General features: G+C 60.0%; 1 protein-coding gene across 1 annotated transcript in view; it reads left to right on the top strand.

The window, feature by feature from the left end:
* KATNIP (katanin interacting protein) overlaps positions 1–14133 on the top strand; it is a 203661-nt gene extending 189528 nt beyond the window's left edge. The window contains exons 21-29 of the mRNA XM_054714549.1: positions 2240–2405; positions 5376–5533; positions 6946–7010; positions 7556–7666; positions 9220–9359; positions 10971–11072; positions 11547–11707; positions 11792–11880; positions 12469–14133. Of these exons, the coding sequence (XP_054570524.1) occupies positions 2240–2405; positions 5376–5533; positions 6946–7010; positions 7556–7666; positions 9220–9359; positions 10971–11072; positions 11547–11707; positions 11792–11880; positions 12469–12524 (1048 nt within the window). The 3' untranslated portion in view covers positions 12525–14133. The remainder of the gene's footprint in view (positions 1–2239; positions 2406–5375; positions 5534–6945; positions 7011–7555; positions 7667–9219; positions 9360–10970; positions 11073–11546; positions 11708–11791; positions 11881–12468) is intronic.
* Positions 14134–20829: the final 6696 nt, after the last annotated feature.

The following is a 20829-nucleotide window of genomic DNA, read 5'->3' as shown; positions in this document are numbered from 1 at the left end:
TCATAGGTAGATGCTCAAGCACTGAGCCACGCCGGCTGGGCTCCTGGATCCTTTTTAAAACAGTGGTCTCTGGCAACTTCCCTGCTTTCTGATATAACGGGTCATTCCAGGCTCATTTTTTATATTTCTTTTTAAAAATATATATTTTATTAATTTTTTTACAGAGAGAAAGGGAGAGGGATAGTTAGAAACATCGATGAGAGAGAAACATCGATCAGCTGCCTCCTGCACACTCCCTATTGGGTATGTGCCCGCAACCAAGGTTCATGCCCTTGACCAGAATCGAACCTGGGACCCTTCAGTCTTTAGGCCAACACTCTATCCACTGAGCCAAACCGGTCAGGGCTTATATATTTCTTTTTAAAAATTATTTTATTATATAAGTTTCAGGTATACTCATCTTGTATATTTCTTGTCCCAGATATGGATTCAGCCACTTGTCCACAAAGCCCGGTTCCTTTAGTGGAAAACGGTGTTTAGAGACCTTAATCTGGCCTCTAGGGCTGCTCATGGCTACTGGGTTGGTCATTGATTCAAGGCTGTTTGGTGGGCAGAGCTGGGAAGGGTCATTGGGGTATCCTTGAGGGTGTCTATGGCCCTCCCACACGCATCAGTTGTGAACGCGTCAGCAGTTCTCTCTCCTCTCAGAACTGGACAGCAGTCTTGCTCTGGAGGCAGCCACAAGCCTAGGACAGAGAGGGAATTGCTTTTGGAAGGAAATAGAAGGTTCTCTGGTGTAGTCCTCAGTCAGCTTGACTCCACACCCCCCACTGTTAACTCGCTGAATTTCCTTGGTTTAAGATGCCAGCCATTGTAAGACACACCATCCATCAATTTAATAACCGCCTTTTAGAGAAAAAGCAAAGAACATTACCTCCTTGGATGAACGCTTTGACTATAAGACTTATTCCAAATCTAAAATTTTTAAATGTAGAAAAGGAAAAAAATAAAAGTTTATTTTAAAGTCAAGGAAACAGCCCTGGCTTGGGTGGCTCAGTTGATTGGAGCATCATCTCATACACCGAAAGGTTGTGGGTTCAGTTCCCCGTCAGGGCACATCCCTAGGTTGCGGGTTTAGTTCTTGGTTGGGGCGCATATGGGAAGGTAGCTGATTGATGTTTCTCTCTCCTTCCCCTTCCTCTGAAAAATCAAGAAGCTTGTGCTCAGGTGAAAAATACAATCCAGTGCAACCAGGAGACAGGGCAGAGCTTCACGTCACCAGGAGAGTGAGGAAGGCCCCTGTCCCCAGGCCTCTCGGTGGCAGTGCCAGCCGTGGCCAGAGCCCCAGGAGGAGGGCGGGGCCTGGGTGTCCAGGGAGGTCGGGCAGGACGGTCTTGGGGACAAACACGGGCAGAGCTGAGGAGGATGAGGCAGGATGTTGGAGCAGGAGAAGTGGAAAGTGGCCCCGACAGAGCAACCTGAGCAAGATGACAAGCTCAGAGCAGCGGCGGGGAGCATCGAGGGCTGGGGCTCCTCCTGCCGGGAAGCTCCCCGTGATGCTCATGCGGCAGGCGGCGGGGTTACAGCTCCCCCAAGACACCTACCCCCGTGCTTGTCCCACCCCCGAGCTGCCAGGTTCACGCTGGGCTCCCGTGTCCCTCCCAGCACAAGAAAGAAGGGACAGATTCTTTCAAACGCACCGGAGTCCACACAGCCTTCACAGGGGAAATGGGTGCCTCCGCCCCCACCGCGCAGTCTCTCCTGGTCCTGGTCCTCCTTTCCCAGCAGGAAGAGCAGGGCCCTGCCGCCCGCAGCCCGCCTCTCCCCTGTGGCTGCGCCCGCCCCGTGGTGGGCACTGAACAACCGAACAGGTTTACTTAACCTCCCCCTGCTCTGAGGCCGCAGTTCTCTCTTTTCTAATGTAAATAATGAGACGATCAGGGATGTCTCGTGCAGACAGGCGTTCCAGCAGGTGGACTAGATGTCCCCTGGGAAGAAACCTAGAAATGGGATCGCTGGTTTGAGGGTCCTGGAAAATGGCACATCTGCCCCCTTTTAAGAAACTCGGATGATGGCTTCACCGCACCTTAAACGGCACAAACTGTTGTTTTTCTTCCTGTTTTCTTTTGTCTCATTTCACAGTGGAGAGGTAGCCTCTCACTGTTGATTAATTAGGCTCACGTCCCTGAATTCACTCCAGTCAGTCAGGCTCCAGCAGGCAGGGGTGCAGTGGGCGGTGAGAGGGTGTCGACCCCGCGCTGGCCACCACCCCCCTCACCGCTCCCTCTGCTGCGTGCAGGTTAATTGATGGAGCCAACATCACGATGGAGGATGAGCATATGTGGCTGATCCCCTTCTCGCCGGGGCTGGACCACGTGGTCACGATCCGCTTCGACAGAGCAGAGAGCATCGCGGGCCTGCGCTTCTGGAACTACAATAAATCTCCCGAGGACACCTATCGAGGGGTAAGGGGGGCAGGTGGCCGCTCAGCCCACTGTCAAGGAAACGGCGCCTTGATGAATGGCTGGTGTGGCTGCCAGAGAGGAGCATAAATCCTCCAGAACTTTCCCAAAGGCCATGGGGGTTTCGGCCGGGAGAGCAGGCTGTGGTTTCCTCCTGCAAACTGCAAACGCAGCCTGAAGAGCCTGGGCGGACTCGGGAAACTGGCGCCTTGTCTGCTCTGGGGGCTCTGGGGTCCTCGGGCCCAGCCCTCGGGGGTGGTCAGTGGTGCCCTGTCCCCGGGCGCTGTGGGCAGGCCCTGGCTAAGGGCTTCTCAGGAACTCATCATTCCATTGGGCGCTCGCCCCCGGCGCTGGAGGCAGGTCTGTTACCCTCGTCCTTCAGGAAAGTGAGGTTCAGAAAGTCCAGTCGCTCATCCAGGGTTCTGAGCACAGCGCACGCCCGTGGCTGCAGGGCCCCTGCCGCAGTGTGGGGAGAGCAGCCGTGCCCCCCACGGGCTGCTGACCTGTGTGAACCAGGAAACGCCACGCGTGGACGCCATGGTGATAGCACACCTCAGATAATACAGCGTGCCGCTCGGGTGCCAAATCACGGGCCCTGCGCCTGAATTTCCGCTCTGACCCTGACCCCCCGTGACCTCCGAAAGGCCGCTTTCCCTGCCCTCAGTGCCCGCGGCTGTAAATTGTCGGGGAGGACAATACCTCCTCAGGCGGGTGGTCATCACCCTTGGCCACGCGAAGGTTGACAATGCCAGGACTTGGCCTTGAGGCCTGTGAGCCGGGTCTGGGCTCCCCACCACGTCCTGCACGCCACCGAGTTCTCTGCAGGCCCCGGGGGTCGGAGGACTGGGGTACCGCAGTGGTGGCAGCCCGCCCCTGGCGCTGTCTCTGGAGCAGCTGCAAACCCTCCCTGCCCGCCTTGTCTGTGTAGGTGCGCTCTCAGGTTCAGCATGTTTACAAGTCAGATAAACACATTCTTGTGCTTCAACTCGTGCCTCTGGGTCTCTACATTCTCTTGAATGAATCCGGCTTTGCCATTGACCTTCATGTCCTGGGAACATTGGGCAGAGAGCCCTGCTTCCCAGTCTGGCCCCCCGACCATGCTCGGGGCCACCGTGGGAGGCGGGAGATGGGCCCTGTCGGAGAGGGCGGATCCTGGAGCAAGTGTGGTGGAAACTGCCCCCCAGCCCTAGCCAGTTTGGCTCAGTGGATAGAGCATCGGCCTTCAGACTGAAGGGTCCTGGGTTCAGTTCTGGTCAAGGGCACATGCCTGGGTTGCGGGCTCGGTCCCCAGTAGGGGGAGTGCAGGAGGCAGGCAATCAATGATTATCTCTCATCATTGATGTTTCTATCTCTCTCTTCCTCTTTGAAATCAATAAAGATATATTTTTTAAAAAAAAGGAAAAAAGAAACTGTGCCCCCCCCCAAACCAATTGGATGGCTGCCCCCAGGGCACCCCGGCTCTGGGCCATTGGCGGGGGTTAGAGCCAGGCCTGGGCTCCTGGTGCCGGGGCTTCGATCACTCCAGTCCTTGGGCAGATGCTTAGCCTCTCTGAGCTCCAGTGTCCTTAGCTAAGATGAGGTGATAAAAGACCCTCTCCCCCCCCCCCCCCCCCCCCCCCCCCGCCTGGGAACAGCAGTGGCTTGGGGCAGTCAGGGACGCTTCCTGGAGGAGATGGTGGCCCTGGAAGAGGACAGGGACGTGCTGGGCCTCTGCTTGGCTCTCTTGCCAGCTTTGCTTTCGGGGGCCTTCTCCACGGGCACACCTGGCAGTGCCAGGCTTTTGCAAGTGCCAAGCCCAGCAGAGGAGAGGCCTCCTCTCTCGGGGCGCCAGCTAACCCAGGACTGGTGCTGGTTGCTCCCGTTCACTCAGGCTGAACCAGCCCAGGGCAGGGGTGCGAGTGCTCAGTTGGCAGGCCAGGGCCACAGGTCCCGCCTCGGGCAGGTGGGAATTGGGTTTGAAGAAAGCAGAGGGGGACAGGGGGACAGCTTTTGGGCCCTCATATCCAGCCAAAGCAGTCACCCTGCCCTGCTCAGGTTTATGTGCCTGTGACTAACCGACTGCATATGGGGCTCCCCTAATGCTGACGGACAAAGGGCTCCAGGAGCACAGGCGTCCCCTCTGGGCGAGGGCCCGCGGCGTCTCCCGGAGCTCCCAGTAAAGTTCCACCCGTTTGGTCAGCAGCTGGTCCCATATAGCTAGTCATGAAGGTGGAGTGAGGTGCCATGGAGCCTGGATGCCAAAATGTGTGGTTGGAGGGCGGTGCTGGCTTATCATCCCCTCTGCTCACTCAGAGCTGAGCCACCTCACACCCTGCCATTGGGGCTTTGAGATTTACCACTAGGTCCCAGCCACCTGGCTGGCAAAATCTGGCCTAGAACAGGGGGACCTGTTGGCCCAAATCCAAGTGATTCCGCATGCTCTTAGTGAGCACCTGTTGTGTGCCAGGCCCTGGGGCAGAGGGAGAGATGGTCCAGCTGTGGGCTCTGCCACCAAAGCGGACCCACAAACCACCAAGGACACTGCCCTGAAGGACAGCTAGGGGCACGTGGTGAGATGTGTGCCAGGGCTGACGGAAGGAGCAGTGCGGCATGTATTTGTGCCAGGCATGTCCTGTCCTGGATACTTTACATAAGTGAACTCATTATTGAGCCCATTTAACAGATAAGGACATTGAGGCATGGGAAGGATGTCAGAGCACCTGAGTCCATGCCCTTGACCACTATGTCATACCACCTCAGGCCACGGTGACGTGTCCACCCTGGCAGGGCCTCACCTGCCTTGTCTCCTGCCTGCCCAGCACCCAACACAGCCGGGCACAGAAGGGATGGATGCCACTGGAGAGTGGACTGGTCTGGGAGGCAGCTCTTTCTCAGGCGGGCTCTGAGTCACAAACAGCAGCTCCAGCAGCAGCTGAGCACACGCGGCTGCCCCCACGCTGGCCCCTGCAGGCATGGCCTTCCTTTGTGTTCTAGGCCAAAATCGCCCACGTCTCCCTGGACGGCCTGTGCGTCTCCCCTCCAGAGGGCTTTCTCATCCGGAAGGGGCCCGGCAACTGCCACTTTGATTTTGCTCAAGAAATCCTCTTTGTGGACTACCTACAGGCTCGGCTCCTGCCCCAGCCGGCCCAGAGGTGAGGAGCGCGCGCACACCCTCCCTCCGCCGCGCGGGCTCTGCCTGCGCTCTGAAGTGTCCGCCTAAAGCGGTTTGAAATGGTGATCAAATGCATTGCTTTTCAACTTGGCTGTTTCTAAAGCTCAGCCAAGCCTCTCCCGGAAGCCTGTGGGATGTACCCACCTGGTCTGGTGTTTGGGTTTCTCACAGGCTGGAGTGCTGGAGCTTTTAAATGCTGCGTTAGGCTTCCTGCTGGGAAAAGAGCATCCCAGCCGCCTGGCTCCAGAAATGCCGCTGGCTGGTTCAGGGAAAACCTCCCTCTCTGGCCTCTCAGCTCCTGACTTGAAAGATTCAGAGAAAACAATGCCTCACATTTCATGGATTCACTGGGATTTCTTGGCCCCATTCTCAGCTGCATTCAGTTCATAGCCATTTGTAAATGCCACATTAAGGCCACTCACTTAAACCCCCTGATGTCCCAGTGCCAGGGGCCAAGTTCTCAAAACAAAATGAGTTTCCCTCCACGGTGGCTGGGACCACCTCTTGGGCCAGTCACTGGGAACAGTCATAATGATAACATTGCCCTTGAAATGGAGGGAAACCAGGCCGGGCGGAGTGCGCTGGCTGAGACCAGGGAGAAGCCCCGTGGGGAGGAGCATGGAGGAGGAGAGGGCTCTCCCTCCAGAGCACCTGCTCTGTGCCACATGCTTCACATTCATTCAGGTAGGGGCGATTCTGCCCATTTTACAGATGGGGAATTGAGGCCCAGCTAGTGAAGCCACTTGCTCAGGATCAAGAAGCCCAAGCCTTCAGGGTGCGGCCCACCTTCCGGCCTCCTCTCCCTGCCCTGCCCCCACTCTCCACTGCAGCTCCTCCTCCTCCCCCCCAGCTGCTTCCTGTGGCAAACAGCGCCCCCAGCCCCTTCCCACCTAAGGGCCTTCGTTCTTGTTGCCCCTGTGCTGGGAAGCCATGGCTCTCACTCTTCCCACGGCTTCCTCCTTAGCTCAGTCATCGCCTTCCTGCCCGGGGCCCCGTCTCCACCCCGGGGCCCGTCAGGTGCCTCTCGGGAGGTGGTGTGGTTAAGGGAACTCTGGAGCTGGACAGCCTCGGGTCACACCCCAGTTCTGCCTCCTGCCAGCTGTGTGGCCTTGAGCAGGAAGGAGGTTTCACTGCTCTGAGCTCCACTTTCCTCATTCACCCTGGGATGTGAGTACCACCACTCGGGTAGTTTAAGGCATAGGAGAGTCCACGTCAGTCAAGCCGGTGTCCGAGTTGGCTGTGTCCAAGCCTCCCCAGTAGAACGGGAGCTCCATGCGAGCAGGAGCTTCGCCGTGGCGCCCCCCCTCCCCACCCTCCCCTCTGGAATAGTCTGTGACTGGGAATAGCTGACCCGCCATCCGAGCCCTTGTGTTCTGTCTTGTGTTTCCTTAGGCTCGACACAAAAAGCCTGGAGCGGGCGAGCATGGACTACGAGGCCCCGCTGATGCCCTGTGGCTGTATCCTTCTCCCACCCTCCGCACACCCTTGGCCTGCAGCCCTGCCGCAGCCCATCCTCTGTAAAGCTCACGTGCCCTACTCCTCGGGACAACCACATACTTGAACGGACGGGGAGGGAACAGGTTCTCTGCTCTTGGCACTTTGCAGTCAGGGAAACTGAGGCATGAGACAGTGTGAGGCCGGTCAGTTTGTTCAGCACCATATAATGAGTTTGTGACACAAATGTGTCCCCACCCTTTTAGCTCCTGGAGAGCACTATTCCCTCCTGCTCCTCGTCTCCTGGGCCCGGAGAAAGGTTTCAGTTCACACACACACACACACACACACACACACACACACACACACACACACACACACAGTTCAAATGAAAGAGAGTCTGATGCCACATCAGTTTGCCAGGATTCAGTTTCAGTGAGAGAAAAATTCATTTTTTGCTCTTGTTCATCTGTACAAACCAAAACATTATACCCCTGTGTTATCTTTGTCATTGTTTTCCTTTGATCTCAGGAAATCAAGCCTGTTTTTCCTTAATAGCGTGCCCCAGTCATTTTTCAGTTTCAGCTCCTGACCAGTTGGGGTGACCCCTATTACATTGGTCTCACCGGCCTCGAACTGTACGATGAGCGGGGAGAGAAGATCCCTCTGTCGGAAAACAGTATCCTTTCTGGGCAGGAGGGGCTCCGCCCAACTGCAGGGAGCGCAGAGGGTGGAAGGAGCAGAAGCCTTGTCTGTGGAGGGAAATGGCGCTGTAGGGGCCAGACCTGGGAATAAACGTGCCAGTGGGCTCGGCCTGCAGTCAGACGCTGACCCGTGGGGGTGGGCAAAGCAGCGAGCGGCTCCGGCCCTGCCTAACCAGGACCCGCAGCAGGAGTTCCACAGCACAGAGTCGGTGGCGGGATTGGGAGGCCCACCAGCTGCAGGCCCCTTGGAGTTCTAAAGGCTCTGACAAGGCCTGTAGGGAGCGACCTGTCACACTGTGCTCACCTCAGTGTGTCCTGAATGTATTGACCCTGGAACCCTGTGATCATGGAATGCCACACAAGGATTTACCCAATGAGTTTTTAACTGTTTTAAATTAGTATTTTTAAAAAATTAGTTTTCATGTGAAAATCCCTATCTTTAGCTTTTCTTGAGAAATTGGCAGTGCCAGGCCACAATCATGAACAGTAAAGAGGGCTGGACAGGAATATCCCCGCCAACCATGTCTTTCTAGTTGATCTCAGCCCTCAGTCCTTATTGTTATCTACCAGGCCCCCAAACCCAGTGTTAATATTTACTGAGGGCTCCTCTGTGCCAGGGCTTGCCGCATGGTACCTCATTTGCCCTCACAACAGAGAGGTTGAGTAACTTGCCCAGGGTCACACAGCCAGTGCGTGGTGGAGCTGGGAGTCTGATTCCAGAGACCATGCTCTTGATACTGAGCTGCCATGTCTCTCTGATGGACCCCGCCTGACCCCTCTGGGAACCCGACACCCCACAGTTAGGGGCCTGCCAGGGCAGGTCAAACCCCAAAAGCTGCCTTGCATCTCTGGGGTCCCTGGGTTCCAGTGGCATCCTTTTCTGCCTTCCCTGGTGTCACCATCCTCCTCACCTGGGATAAATGATTCTTGCTGGTTTTGATCATTAGGTTCCATGGTTTTACTGGGAGAGCTCACATCCGGGGTCCTTTGAGATCCTCGCATCAGTTCTGGGACTTGGAGAAGGTTATACCCATTTTATAGATGAGGAACCAGCCCAGAGACGTCCGAGACTTGCCCAAGACCTTGGGTCAGAAGGACAGAGCCAGAGCTGGAATCAGGTTCTCTGGCCCCAGGTTAATGCCCGTCAGGGAGCGGCTGCCGCTGAGCCAGGCCCCTCCAGCCCTTCCGGCCTTGCCCGGTCCTCACAACCCAAGGCAGAGCCCAGCCGTGACCGATCGCCTTGCAAGAGAAACCCTTCGCAGAGCTTGCCCTCCACTCTCCAGAGCGGCAGCCACGTATCTTGTTCCTTCCTCTAGCAGTTGGTGAAACTGGGGCTCCCATCCTCACTCAGCCCCCCTCCCCTCAGCCTCACGCTCGCATTTCCCCAGAAGCTGTCCAATTGGCTGTCACCTCTCAGGCTGCTCTGCCTGCCAGGCCGGTCCCCGAGCCCACAGTGTGATGGAGGCTGGCGGGTGGCGCGGGTCCAAGCACATTTCTTCACGTTATGGCAGCTTAGAGGCCTCCTCAGACATCGCTGCCTTCCCCGACAGCGTGAACTCCCTGGAGGGCGTGTGTGGGGACGTGCGGACCCCTGACAAACTCATCGACCAAGTGAACGACACCAGTGATGGCCGGCACATGTGGCTGGCCCCCATCCTGCCTGGCCTGGTGGGTTCCGGAGGCTCTCGACCCTGGGTGGATGGAGACTTCCTGTCCCCGGGCTCGGGGACACATCTTCCTTCCAGGCCAAGTTCATCTGCAGCAAGTCAGGATACAGGGAACCATGCAGGAGTCAGCTCTTCTGGGCCAGCGGTTCTTTCTCTTTGCTGTGGGGAGGGGCAGGAGGGTCATTTAAGGGACACGGGGGAGATGAAGGACCACATGGGACTCTGAAGCTGGGGGCCCCAGTGCAACTCCCTGCGGGCATCATTCTCTGCTCCTCTTCTGCCTCTGCTTCTCTCTGGCCTCCTCCTCCCAGCTCCTTCCTCTCCACACTCACTCTTTCTGCTCCTTCCTTATGTCACCGGGCACTTGACCTCAATCATGCCCTCTCTCTGGCACCAAGGCTGCCTGGTCATCTCCTCCAGCCAACTGACTCAGTTTCCCCAACCACAGACCCTGCAGTTGGTCCTCCTGACCTTTTTGCTCCAATGCCTGACGGAGAACCTGGGGTGGGCTTCGCCCACAGGGCCTGGATGGTGGCGGGAGGGCGGGAGGAGACAGCCAGGAGCTGGGACAGGTGGTTTAGCACCCGCCAGCCTCAGCCGCAGGGCCTGATGCCCAGCCAGTCATGTGTGGCAGTGTCTGCGTGACCGTGTGACTACTGACACGTCCCCCTTTCCACTCCATGGGGTTGGGCAGGAGGGTAAGGGGGTACATTTTTCTCTCAGTTCTGGGAGGGAGGTTTTCCAAAGGTCCTTCCCCCAAATTGCCCCCCTCCCCACCATCAAGGGTCCATCAGCTTCCCTTGAGTGGAGGCCAGCGCCCTAGCCCCAGCCCCCCATTACTGAGGGGAGTGCAGAGATGCATCAGCCTTAGACCCGGCCACAAGGTCGTGGCCCCAGGCAGCCCAGCCTGCTGCCAGCTTGAGTGTGGCCAGTGCACGCGCCCTCGTCTTTCACTCCCACTCTGAGGATGGCCACAGGTGAGCACAGGGCCGCACTGGGCAAAGCAGCCGGGGCCCGGGGCCCGCTGGGTGCGCGTTGCTTCATTCTCTCTTCCAAGGAGCCCCTGGTACTCGAGAGTCTGTTGGGAAGGGAGAAGGGGAGGCGATCAGGTGCCACTTTACCAGCTGATTCTGCCGCTGATCTGAGCCACCCCCTCCCCGCTCCCCACAGAGATTCAAAGCCGCTGGTCCTGAAAATCACCCAGTGGTGCCTCAGGGCCTGTCCGCTGTGCTTTCCGTTTACAATCGGGAAAGGACAAACGGGTGGAGGCTGTGCTGACTGCCGGGCAGTGCTCCTGCACTCGGGTCGAGGCCTGTGCCTTGGCCTCGTTGCCCCAGACTGTGTTTCTGGCCTGACCTGCGGGCAAGGGAAGGTGCCCAATTCTCGGCGGGGTTTAAATGGGGGCCACGCCAGCCCAGGAAAGCCGGCCTCCGCGAGCCAGCTCAGCGTTTTGTTGCAAACGCAGCCACACGTGACCTGACTGTCGATGGGCTTCGAGGAGATGAAAGGCCGTGGGAACCCCTGCGCCGTGGCCCAGCAGCCCAGGCGCCCCCACCCAGCCCAGAGCCTCTGTTTGCAAACAAGCCTGTTAATTAGCTCTTCTCCCCGACAGGTGAACCGGGTGTATGTGATTTTCGATCTGCCTACCACCGTGTCGATGATCAAACTGTGGAATTATGCGAAAACACCCCATCGAGGGGTGAAGGAGTTTGGCGTGAGTGCTTATTAGCGGGTGTTTTGAGAGAATTGTGCTCGTTGGTAATTAGGCCACCGGCAGTTACCGTGTGATGCGGTTCAGTTGGCTCCTCTGTTGCAGCCTTAGACACAATGCCAGGTCCTCCGTGCAGGGAGGCTTCCCAGCCAACCGTGAACGGAAACCTCCTCCCAGGGGCTGGGATCCTCACCCTGAAAACAGAAAGTGGCTTTTCTCTCCGCTCCTCTTCTCTCCTCCAGTCGGACTGACCTAGGGAGCTCTTTGTGCCGGGGCCTGGGTTGGGGAAAGTGGGCCTGGGGCTGCCCAGCGCTGCCTCATGCTAAGGCGCCTCAGCTCCTCGGCGGCGGGCGGCCGGCGGCCTGGGCCTTCCCCAGGCCCACAGCAGGCAGGCTCTGTGCAGCGACGCACTTTGCCCAGTCACATGTGGGGAGGGGCCCCCCCAGCCGTGCCGCCAGCCCCTCCTGTTCTGTTCAGCTCCTGGTGGACGACTTGCTCGTGTACAACGGGATCCTGGCCATGGTGGGCCACCTGGTGGGGGGCATCCTGCCCACGTGCGAGCCCACGTTGCCCTACCACACCATCCTCTTCACCCAGGACATGGACATCTACCACCAGGAGAAACACACCACCATCAGGTGGGCGAGCCGCCCGCAGCCCCGGCAGCCCTGCCGAGAACAGGGCAGACAGCGGGCCTGACGTCTCCCGTCTCCCCTCCGCAGCGGCCACGTGGAGGACCAGGACGTCCAGATGATGAACGAGAACCAGATCGTTACCAACGCCAAGAGGAAGCAGAGCGTCGTCGACCCAGGTCCGCTCGGTTCTCTGCCTGAGCCCCTCAGGAGTCTGGGCTGAATAGGGACGAGTTGCCGGCATCACATCCCTCTGGCGCCTGCCCGCCCTCAGACCCCCTCCCCACCCAGGAGCCTGGCTGGGGCTGGAGGGGCTGAGGAGGCAGGGCCGGAGCCCCATGCGCCTTCTTCCTGCGGGCCCCTCGTGGCTGGCACTGCTTCCCGGACCCAGGCCTCGCGTGCAGAGGGCAAGGCCGTGAAGGGCAGAAGCGCATTATCGAAGGGGGCTCCCTGGGCCGTGGCGAGCCATGGAGGATACACAGGGCGAGGGCTTCTCAGAGGAGGTGGTGTTTGAGCCGCACCCTGAAAGATGCAGGGCTGGCCAGGAAGAGGAAGCAGCAGGGCGGCGGCTGGAGGGGTGGCCAGCCTGTCCAGGTTGGGGGTCAGTGTGCAGGAGTGCCGGCTCGAGGCGCTGGGAGCTGCAGGAGTGTCCACGTCTCCACGGGCCTTGGGTGGAAACGCAGGCAGTTCAGATTTCAGCCTGAGCACGTGGGGCAGCCCTCGGGGGGAGCTGGGTACCCTGACCCCCCTGTGCTCTCCCTCCACAGCCTTACGCCCCAAAACCTGCCTGAGCGAGGAGACAGCAAGACGGCGGCGATGCTGACCGGAAGGAGGGGGCACTGGTCCTCAGCCCGCGTGGGCTCCTTCACTGGCCCCGCTCAGCACCATGCCCCCTCGGGCCTCAGTGCAGCCCAGACCCCAGCGCTGGAGGGGAGCTGCTGGGGAGAAGGGACTCGAGGGTGGAGGGCCTGGGGAAGACGGGCGACAGGCGGAGGAGGCAGGGCTGCTGCAGGGGCAGGGCCTTCCGCTCTCCCGTAAGATCCAGCACAGCGGGCAGCATCCACTCAGCCCCGTCCCGGTTCCCTGAGCCAGGTCTGGCTGGGCCGGGACAGGGAGGTGGGCTGGGGAGGCCTCCATCCAGCCTGGAGCCAGGCTGAGCCAGCCTGGAGCCCAGGCCTCAGACACCAGCGCTCCAGGGGTGAGCCCAGGGGCTCCACCAGCAGCCCCTCCCCAGGCACATCCCTGCCTCCTTTGGGGGCTGGCGGAGCTGCCTGGGAGGGTGGACTCTTCCCTGGACCCTCATGTCCAGCCAGGACTGCTGCCACCCTCACTCGTCCCGCCGGCGCCCGCGGGAAACCACAGATCCCTCAGAGGAACCGCTTCTGCAGGCTCTGTCCCCTCGCCGAGCTGAGAAGGGGCTGGCCAAGGGCACGTGTCCCGCTGAGGAAAGGAAGGGAGTGGACCCACCGTGCAGCGCCGGGCCCACCTGGCATGCCGGGCACTCGTCCTGCCCAGATAGGACCGGCAGGCAGGCAGCTGCAGACCCAGGGGCCAGCGGGGCCCCTCCAGACGCCTCTGTCTGAAAGGCAGGGAGCGGAGGACCAGGCCGGCCCCACCCTCAGCCCCAGAGGCTCACCTTCCCCGTGAGGCCTCACCGCTCCCTGCCCGGCTAGAGTCCGCAGGCTTCTCTCGCTGGTTCTTTGGTCCCTGGCCCCCCTCGGAGCCAGGAGCGGGGTTCTCGTTGCCCAGGCCCCCACGCCCCTCCCTCTTCCAGCGGCTTCCCAGCAAGTTGGAGACGTGCCTTGCGCCCCGCCGAGCAGAGCCCGGACCACATCTATTTCCATCTATGTAACGAGCTCGGATCAGGGACCTAATTGCTTTCCCAGTGGTGGGTAATTTCTCGTTCCCAATATTAATCCGTTGTTTTCCTGGCGCCCAGCCCGGCCGCATTACTGTACTGCGAGGCGTTCCTATGCAACCGAGAGCCTGCAGACACTTCCCGAGCTGCGCGGCCTCCCCGGGCAGCTGTGCAAATGCGCTTTTCATTCGCAGCGCGGGGTCCATGTGAAGATAAGGACTTGTTTCTCCCCAAGAAAATCCATCATTTCTGTAGCTTCCAAGCCCCCACCTCTCTGCTCACCTCCCAGACGTGGGGCGCCTCTGGGACCGGGCTCCCAGGAGAGCTGACGCCGCTGGGGCTGATCAGTCCAACTCCCGGTGCCCGAGACAGTGCCAGGCCTTCCCAGGGAGCCGCTGTCCGTCCGCGCCCGAGGCACGGGCACGGGTCAGATTCCGGGAACATTGCCCAGGCCCCGCACACTCGCCCCTGGGTCTCAGCTGATGTTTATAGTAATTGTGTGCACCATGCAATTTCGGAGGAAAGAAAGGCTGACAGGCGTTAGCTCTAAAATAAATTTCTATTTTTTTCTCTTGCAAAATCAATAAGAGATGTTATTAAGAACACGTTGCCACACTGGGTTTGGGGTCAGAGGTAATCCATGCTGCCTCCCGGAACTGAGCCAGAGTCCACTGAAGGCTGGCCCAGGGGCGCGGGCATGTCCCTCTCTGAGCTCCGTTTCCCCACCTGCGAGTGGGGGTCCTTGTCCTGGTGCTGGGTGAGAAGCCCATGCGTATGTGGTGCTAGGAGCCCACACGCCTAGCGGTATCCCGTGCCTGGTCCAGATGCTGTGTGAGAAGCCCACACGCCTAGTGGTATCCCGTGCCTTGTCCTGGTGCTGGGTGAGAAGCCCATGCGTATGTGGTGCTAGGAGCCCACACGCCTAGCGGTATCCCGTGCCTGGCTCTCACCCATCTGCCTCATGGAGCAGCACCTGGGTGGGCACTGCAGGGCCCTTCTCTTGTCGACAAGGAACCTGACGCGCAGAGGCACAGCTCTGAGACGACCAGTCCCGGCCCAAACCCCGGGACAACCAGGGGAGAGCGAGGCGCGACGAAGCCCCGGCCTCTGGCGCGGAGTCGCCTTCGGAGCCCACACCAGAGCTGATTCCTGGCCTCCCACTTCGGGCCCCACGCCCCTGCCTGTGGCAGCGCTTGGCATTGGATAGAGCAGCGCTTGAGTGGAAAGGAGGCTCAGGTGAGGGGTGGGCGGCTGCACTGCGGCGTGGGTGCCAGCAGTTGCCTGGCGGTGGGCCAGAGGCCCTGAGGAAGCCCACCTCGCTCCCTGTGCCAGGTGAGGGCGTCCCTCTGTCCGTCCCACCCCATGGACGGAGGATGGCAGGGCCTCTGCAGCCACTCCTGCCCCTGCCCCTGCCCCTCTGAGCTCCTGGGGCGACAGCGGGGCCTGCTCTGCCCAGACCTGGCGTGGGAGAGCCACCCTCCTCCCTCTGGGGCTGTATGTGGGAGACCCTCCCTGTGGGGAGGGAGACCGAGTGAGGCACCCCACTTCTCAGCCACAGTAGGTCTCGCAGCCAGCAGCCAGTGCCTTGGCCCGGGCCCCTGTCGCTCGGAGCAGAGCTGGCTGGGAGGCCTGGTCCGCAGGGCAGCGCACACCAATGGCCCAGCGACGCCGGGCCTTTGCAGTTGAGAGAAGCCAGACGCTCGGGTGCTTTATTTCCTTTTAATGTGAAATCTAACTTTCAAACGTTGGCTCAACTTAACCCAGCAAACTCTCCCCCGGGGGGTGTCCCACAAAACGGTGACAAGTGCTGTGTAGCCACCCAGCTCCCACCTGCCCTCGTCCCTGGCCCCAGAGGGCGCAGCCCTCACCTGTGGCTCCACCCTCCTCGGCCCTCCAGCGGGTAAGAGGAGGAAGATCAGTCCTGGACCCTCGCCCTGCCCCCCAGCCCCAGAGCTGCCGGGTCAGTGGGGTGACCTGCACATGCTCGAGGTGGCAGGCCCCACCCTCACCCTCACCCTGGTGGGAGGCCGCGCTCCCCCTCCGCACCTCCATCCCACCCCAGCCCTACGCACCGAGTAAGTCGGCCCCAAGCTGCAGCCGCCAGGCCCTGGGTGCCAGCGAGCCCAGGCGTGGATTCCTGGGAAGGAATCAGCCACAGCGGACAAGAGGTCAGGGAAGAGCAGGCTGGGGTTCCCAGAGGAACCCCTCCCCAGGCTCTGTCCCCTTGGGGGCCTGTTTTCTCTGTCCAGCAGTGTGAAGGGCCTGCTTCTGTCTGTCTGTCTGTCTGTCTGTCTCCAGACGGTCCCGCACTGGCTCCCCGAGCTCAGAGGAGCCAGAGCCTGCCACGCCGTTTCTGCCCTGACAGGTGGCAGCTGCCCACATCCCTCCCAGGCCAGGCCTCACCTCCATCCCTCCTGGGGCCAGGAGGGTCCCTTTCTGAGGCTCCGCCCCATCCAGCCCTGAGTGAAGGGCAGGCCACAGTCTGGTGGCTCCGCCTTCGCAGGCGGGGCTGGCTGTGCTGGTCTGTGTGGCTCCCCAGGTCTCTGGAGAAACTGGAGGGCCCTGGGCCCAGACCACCGCACTCCCCACTGCTTCCCTCGCTGGCACTGCCTTCACAGCCCACACGCACCTGAGCCTCGCCCCTGAGACCGAGGCAGGGCATGAATGGGGGAGCAGGAGGGGATGAGTGACACTGTGGGGCCCAGAGTAGGTAGGACTCTGCCCCTGGGAATCAGGCCCCAGCCACTCGGGCATGCAGAGGGCTCTCCGGGCCCTCGGACCCAAGACCGGCACCGAGTCAGGCCACAGGCCCAGGTGGGGTCTGGAGGAGGCAGGTGGGGCCTGTGCCCAATGGGCCACGTGTCCCCATGAGCCGTGGGGCTGTCTGCATGGCTAGACACGTGTGGCATGGATGCCAGCACCTCCAGGCCCCCAGCCCTGCGGAAGGGACAGCTGTGGCAGCCACATTTGTGATCCTAACAACAAAGCTGATGACCGCCCCCAAACACGGAGCCCTTCCCGGGCGGTGCCCTGCGGCTGCGTCGCTGAAGGCGCACATCCTGCTGGGCGGAGGCCTCATTCGGAGGTGCCCTCCCCAGCACGCTGGTGACTGGTGACGGGGAGCCGTGCCGGGGCTGGCCGGCCAGGAGCAAGTCCAGCCCCCACCACTCTGCGGTGCTGGCCCCGCCTCCCCCAAGGCAAGGCTCAGACAGCGTCAGCCCAGGATGAAGTGTGGCCCGGGAGGCAGCTGCCCGGGTAGCAGGGGCTGGGCGTGCGGGGAGGGCAGAGGTCGGCTTGTGCTTTCCTGGCTGTCCACGCAGTAAATCCCACGCGGGGATTGGTTTTCCTCAGGACTGATGCTCCCCGCTGGCTGTTTGTCCTCAGTCCCACGCCGGCCGTCCACGGGAGCAGCCGTGCGGTTTGCTCTCGCCACAGCCAGGGCCGAGGGCGATGGAGTGGAAGCCCAGCCCTCGAGCCGTGTGCTCCGGGCCGCACCTCCTGTGGTTTGGGGGCAGGAACTTCTTTGATTCACCCACGCGAGGGCACCTCTTCCTGATTCCCACAGGCCCGTGCGGCCCACCGTGTCCCCACTGCACAGCGTCAGAGCCCAGGCAGGCGCCTCTGACCACGCCCAGCCGGCCTAGCGCCCCAGGCCCCTCACTCCCCACTCATCTCCAAGCCACACTGTGCAACTCCCGTCCCCAGTGCCGGCACCCCTAGGCCCCAACTGTCCACCGGGACCTGCTCCGCTCCCTCCCTGGTCACCCCGCCTCTGCCCCGCTCCCACCCCCAGGCTGCAGAGCTGATCACGCCCACCTCCTAACACCCCCTGCACCCCTGTTACTATCACCCATGCTGAGCTTCTACTGTGTTGCTGTTCACTTTTCTTTGAGATTCAGTTAATATAGTTCAATTTTTTTTAGTATTTTTGGTCCAAAATACAATATTGTGACTGGACACAAACAAACAAAGAGCCCTCCTGTCAATGGCTCCGTGGCCCCAGGTGAGGCCACACTCCTTGTTATGATCCACGAGATCCCCACACCCTGGCTGCAGTGACCCCTCAGCAGCAGACCTCGCGCCCCAAGCTCCAAGCAGCCTGTCCTGTCAGAGAGCCTCTCAGCGTTGCCCTCAACCCCAGGGCCTTTGCACATGCTGTGACTCTGCCCACACCCCTTGCCGCCTCCTTCCTCATCCTCTGTCCCTGCTGCCATGGCCCTTCCGCTGAGAGGCCTGCCCTCCCCCTCCGGTCCCAATCAGGCCCCTCCTCGGTTCACCTCCGCAGGGCTTCTCACAGTCTGAAGTGACATTTTTGTTGTCAGAATTAACTTGGCAGCCCCAGATGCTTTCCTCCACCCTCACTTCCTCCTAAGCAAGGGGTCAGCACTGGCAGCAGCGGCTCTTCCCAGGGGATGGGCCCCCCAGCATGCCTGTCCTCAGGCCTGGCTGCCGCTGACGAATGCCCATGAATCAAGTTGACGTTTCCATTACCGGAGGCCGGGCGGCTGGCTTCGGTGGGGGTGGCGGGATGACTGCTCATCACAGCCACTGGCTGATGTCCCTCCGCCCGAGACTGGAAAGGCCTGCCCATCAGCCCTCCGCCTAGGGAAGGACCGATCTGGGGACACAGGGGTGATATGGGCAAATGAGAGGGCAGAGCCCCATTTCAGGGCACCGGGTCAGTGCAGACACACGTGCACCCAAGTGTATGGGTCCAACGGGGGCACACAGCATGACGAATGCTGAGGACACATGTTAGTACACGTGTACATGCAGAGCGGCATCCTGCGCTTAGATGTGTCCAGGCTGGCGTGTGCGCTCAAGCCCAGGGCACGTGACCACAGGGACACTGGGTGCAAGTCCCCAGAGCAGAACATGAGAACCGCTCTGGGCTGTGGATCAGGCCAACGTATGGGGGTCAAGATGAAAGGCGCGCACACACGAAGCCAGCACCATTCAGCCACGCAGCGGCCAGAACATGTCCACGGGCACGGGGCTGAGCGGGGGAAGCGGCAGGGGCCGGAGGAGGGGCCTTCGCTTCCCCAGCCAGGTTCTCCGTGCTCACCCAGGCGTCCCTGCCTTCAAACCAGCTGGCTCTCCCTCCTCCCAGATCCGGGAGTGGCACGTGCTCCCTGCATGAAGCGAGCCTCCCAGTCACCCTCCGTGGGGACCCACTGGGGCACTCGACAGCCTGCCTGGAAGTGCTTCCTTCCATCTCGCCAGCAGCCTTCTTGCTGCAGGCTCCGTAAGACTGTTCGCACAGTCTGCCCGCAGGTGCCCAGCAACGGCAAGAGGACTTGACGCCTGGGGTGGTGCCGTGGCCCTCGGGGGAGCCGTCCGCGTAGCACAGTCACGAACACTTGCACAATTATTTATTTAATGAGATTTTTCTTTAAGCCGACTCTTTCTTTTTACTCAAATGCCTATTTTGGTTTCATCCTAAGCAGTAATATCTGTGAACTCAGGCACTGATGTGCGCGTTATACATTTTTTCCTAAGACACAGTTACATAAACACAACTATTAAAATAGATTAAAATTTTACCCACGTGCCACCTAAAAGCATGTCCTGGGCCTCTGAGGTCCACTTGCCGCCGCAGAAGGAGCTCAGTGAGCACGGAGCTCCGGCAGCCGGGTGCGGGCCAGGGCCCGTGGGCGGCCGTCCAGCCCACATTTGCAGCCGCGGGGTTCCTCTCGCCCAGAGGCCAAACCCGGACTCCTGTCCTGACAGGCAAGGCCTTTGTGATTGGGCCTCCTCTCTCTCCAGACCCATCTCTTGCCCCACATAGTAGGTCCAAAATGCTGAACAAATGAAAGATGGGCTAATGAAGCACTGTCTGTTAATCAATGCATGAATGAATGAATGAATGAATGAGCAGACACCTCCACCGGGAGCCCCAGGCACCCGGGACGTTCCCTTCCTCAGTCCACCCCAAGCCCGCTGATCTGTCCCTCCTCACTAGCTCCTGCATCTGCCCCCTGTCCTGTCCCCAGGACCACACCCTCTTCTCTCCCCTAAGTGAGGTCAGGGTGAGGAGGACGCCGGGGCTCCCCCTGTTCTCCGTGCACGGCTTCCATGGCCTCCCCAGAAGCGCAGTTGGGTGCTTCCCACCGTGCTGAAAGCGGCCGCTGTCGCTGGCCAGGACGCGTCTCAGCTTCCTAAGGGGCTTCGGCCCCGCTGGCCTGGCCCCACCCACCTCCACAACCTGCGTCACCACCACCTTGCCGCCCTCCTTTCTCGCCACGCCTGCCGTTAGACGGCTCTCAAGTTCCTACGATGCTCCCAACTGTCTTTCCCTCTACAGGCGTGTCTGCCTGACGTCTAGACAACGTTATGTTTTAGCCTAAGTGCCATTTTCCCAGCGGAGCCCCCTCTCGCCACTGCCCCCCGCCCAGCAGGCGCTGCCTCGGGCGCCCACAGCCCCCTTCCGCCCCCCATGGCGGGAAGAGCAGACACCGGCAGAGCACGTGCACTGGGCCAGGCTCTGTCCGGAACGCTTCACGGCCGTCAGCTCAGTGAGCCCTCGGAGCAGCTTTACGAGGTAGCTGTAATGACCAGCTCTGTGCCCGGGGGATGAGGCACAGGAGAAGTCAGGCAAGTTGCCCGAGGTCTCAAGTGAAGGGGCTGGAACTGAACCGGCGCTGCCTGGCCCAGAGCCGGCACCGCCGCTCTTCACACACTGAACTACCACCGTCCGTTAGTTATCTGTCCTGCCCATCTGTGAGCTCTGCGAAGACAGATACCCTCTCTGGATGGTTCCATACCCTACCTCCAGTGCCTCCCGCAGTACTTGGCCCAGAATAGGCAACAATGGATTATATCACTGAGCAGATGAATATATGGATGGATGGTTGAACAATGAGGATGGGTGATGCATGAAAGAATGATGGATGGATGTCTGATGCAGGGAATTATGACAACTGATGGATGGATGGATGGATGGATGGATGGATGGATGATGGGTGGATAAATGAGGATGGATGGTGAATGGATGATGGGTAAATGGATAGATGATGGATAATGGATGATGGATGATGGATGGATAAATGATGGATGGATGGTGAATGGATGATGGGTAAATGGATGGATGGATGGATAATGGATGATGGATGGATAAATGATGGATGGATGATGGATGGTTGGTGAATGGATGATGGATGATGAATGGATGATAGATGATGGATGGATGATGAATGATGAATGATGAATAGATGATAGATGATGGATGATGAATGGATGATAGATGATGGATGGATGATGAATGATGAAT

The sequence above is a fragment of the Eptesicus fuscus genome, chromosome 4 (assembly GCF_027574615.1).
Source record: "Eptesicus fuscus isolate TK198812 chromosome 4, DD_ASM_mEF_20220401, whole genome shotgun sequence".
In the NCBI taxonomy this organism is placed as follows: domain Eukaryota; kingdom Metazoa; phylum Chordata; class Mammalia; order Chiroptera; family Vespertilionidae; genus Eptesicus; species Eptesicus fuscus.
This window is presented reverse-complemented; position numbering and strand designations above follow the sequence as displayed.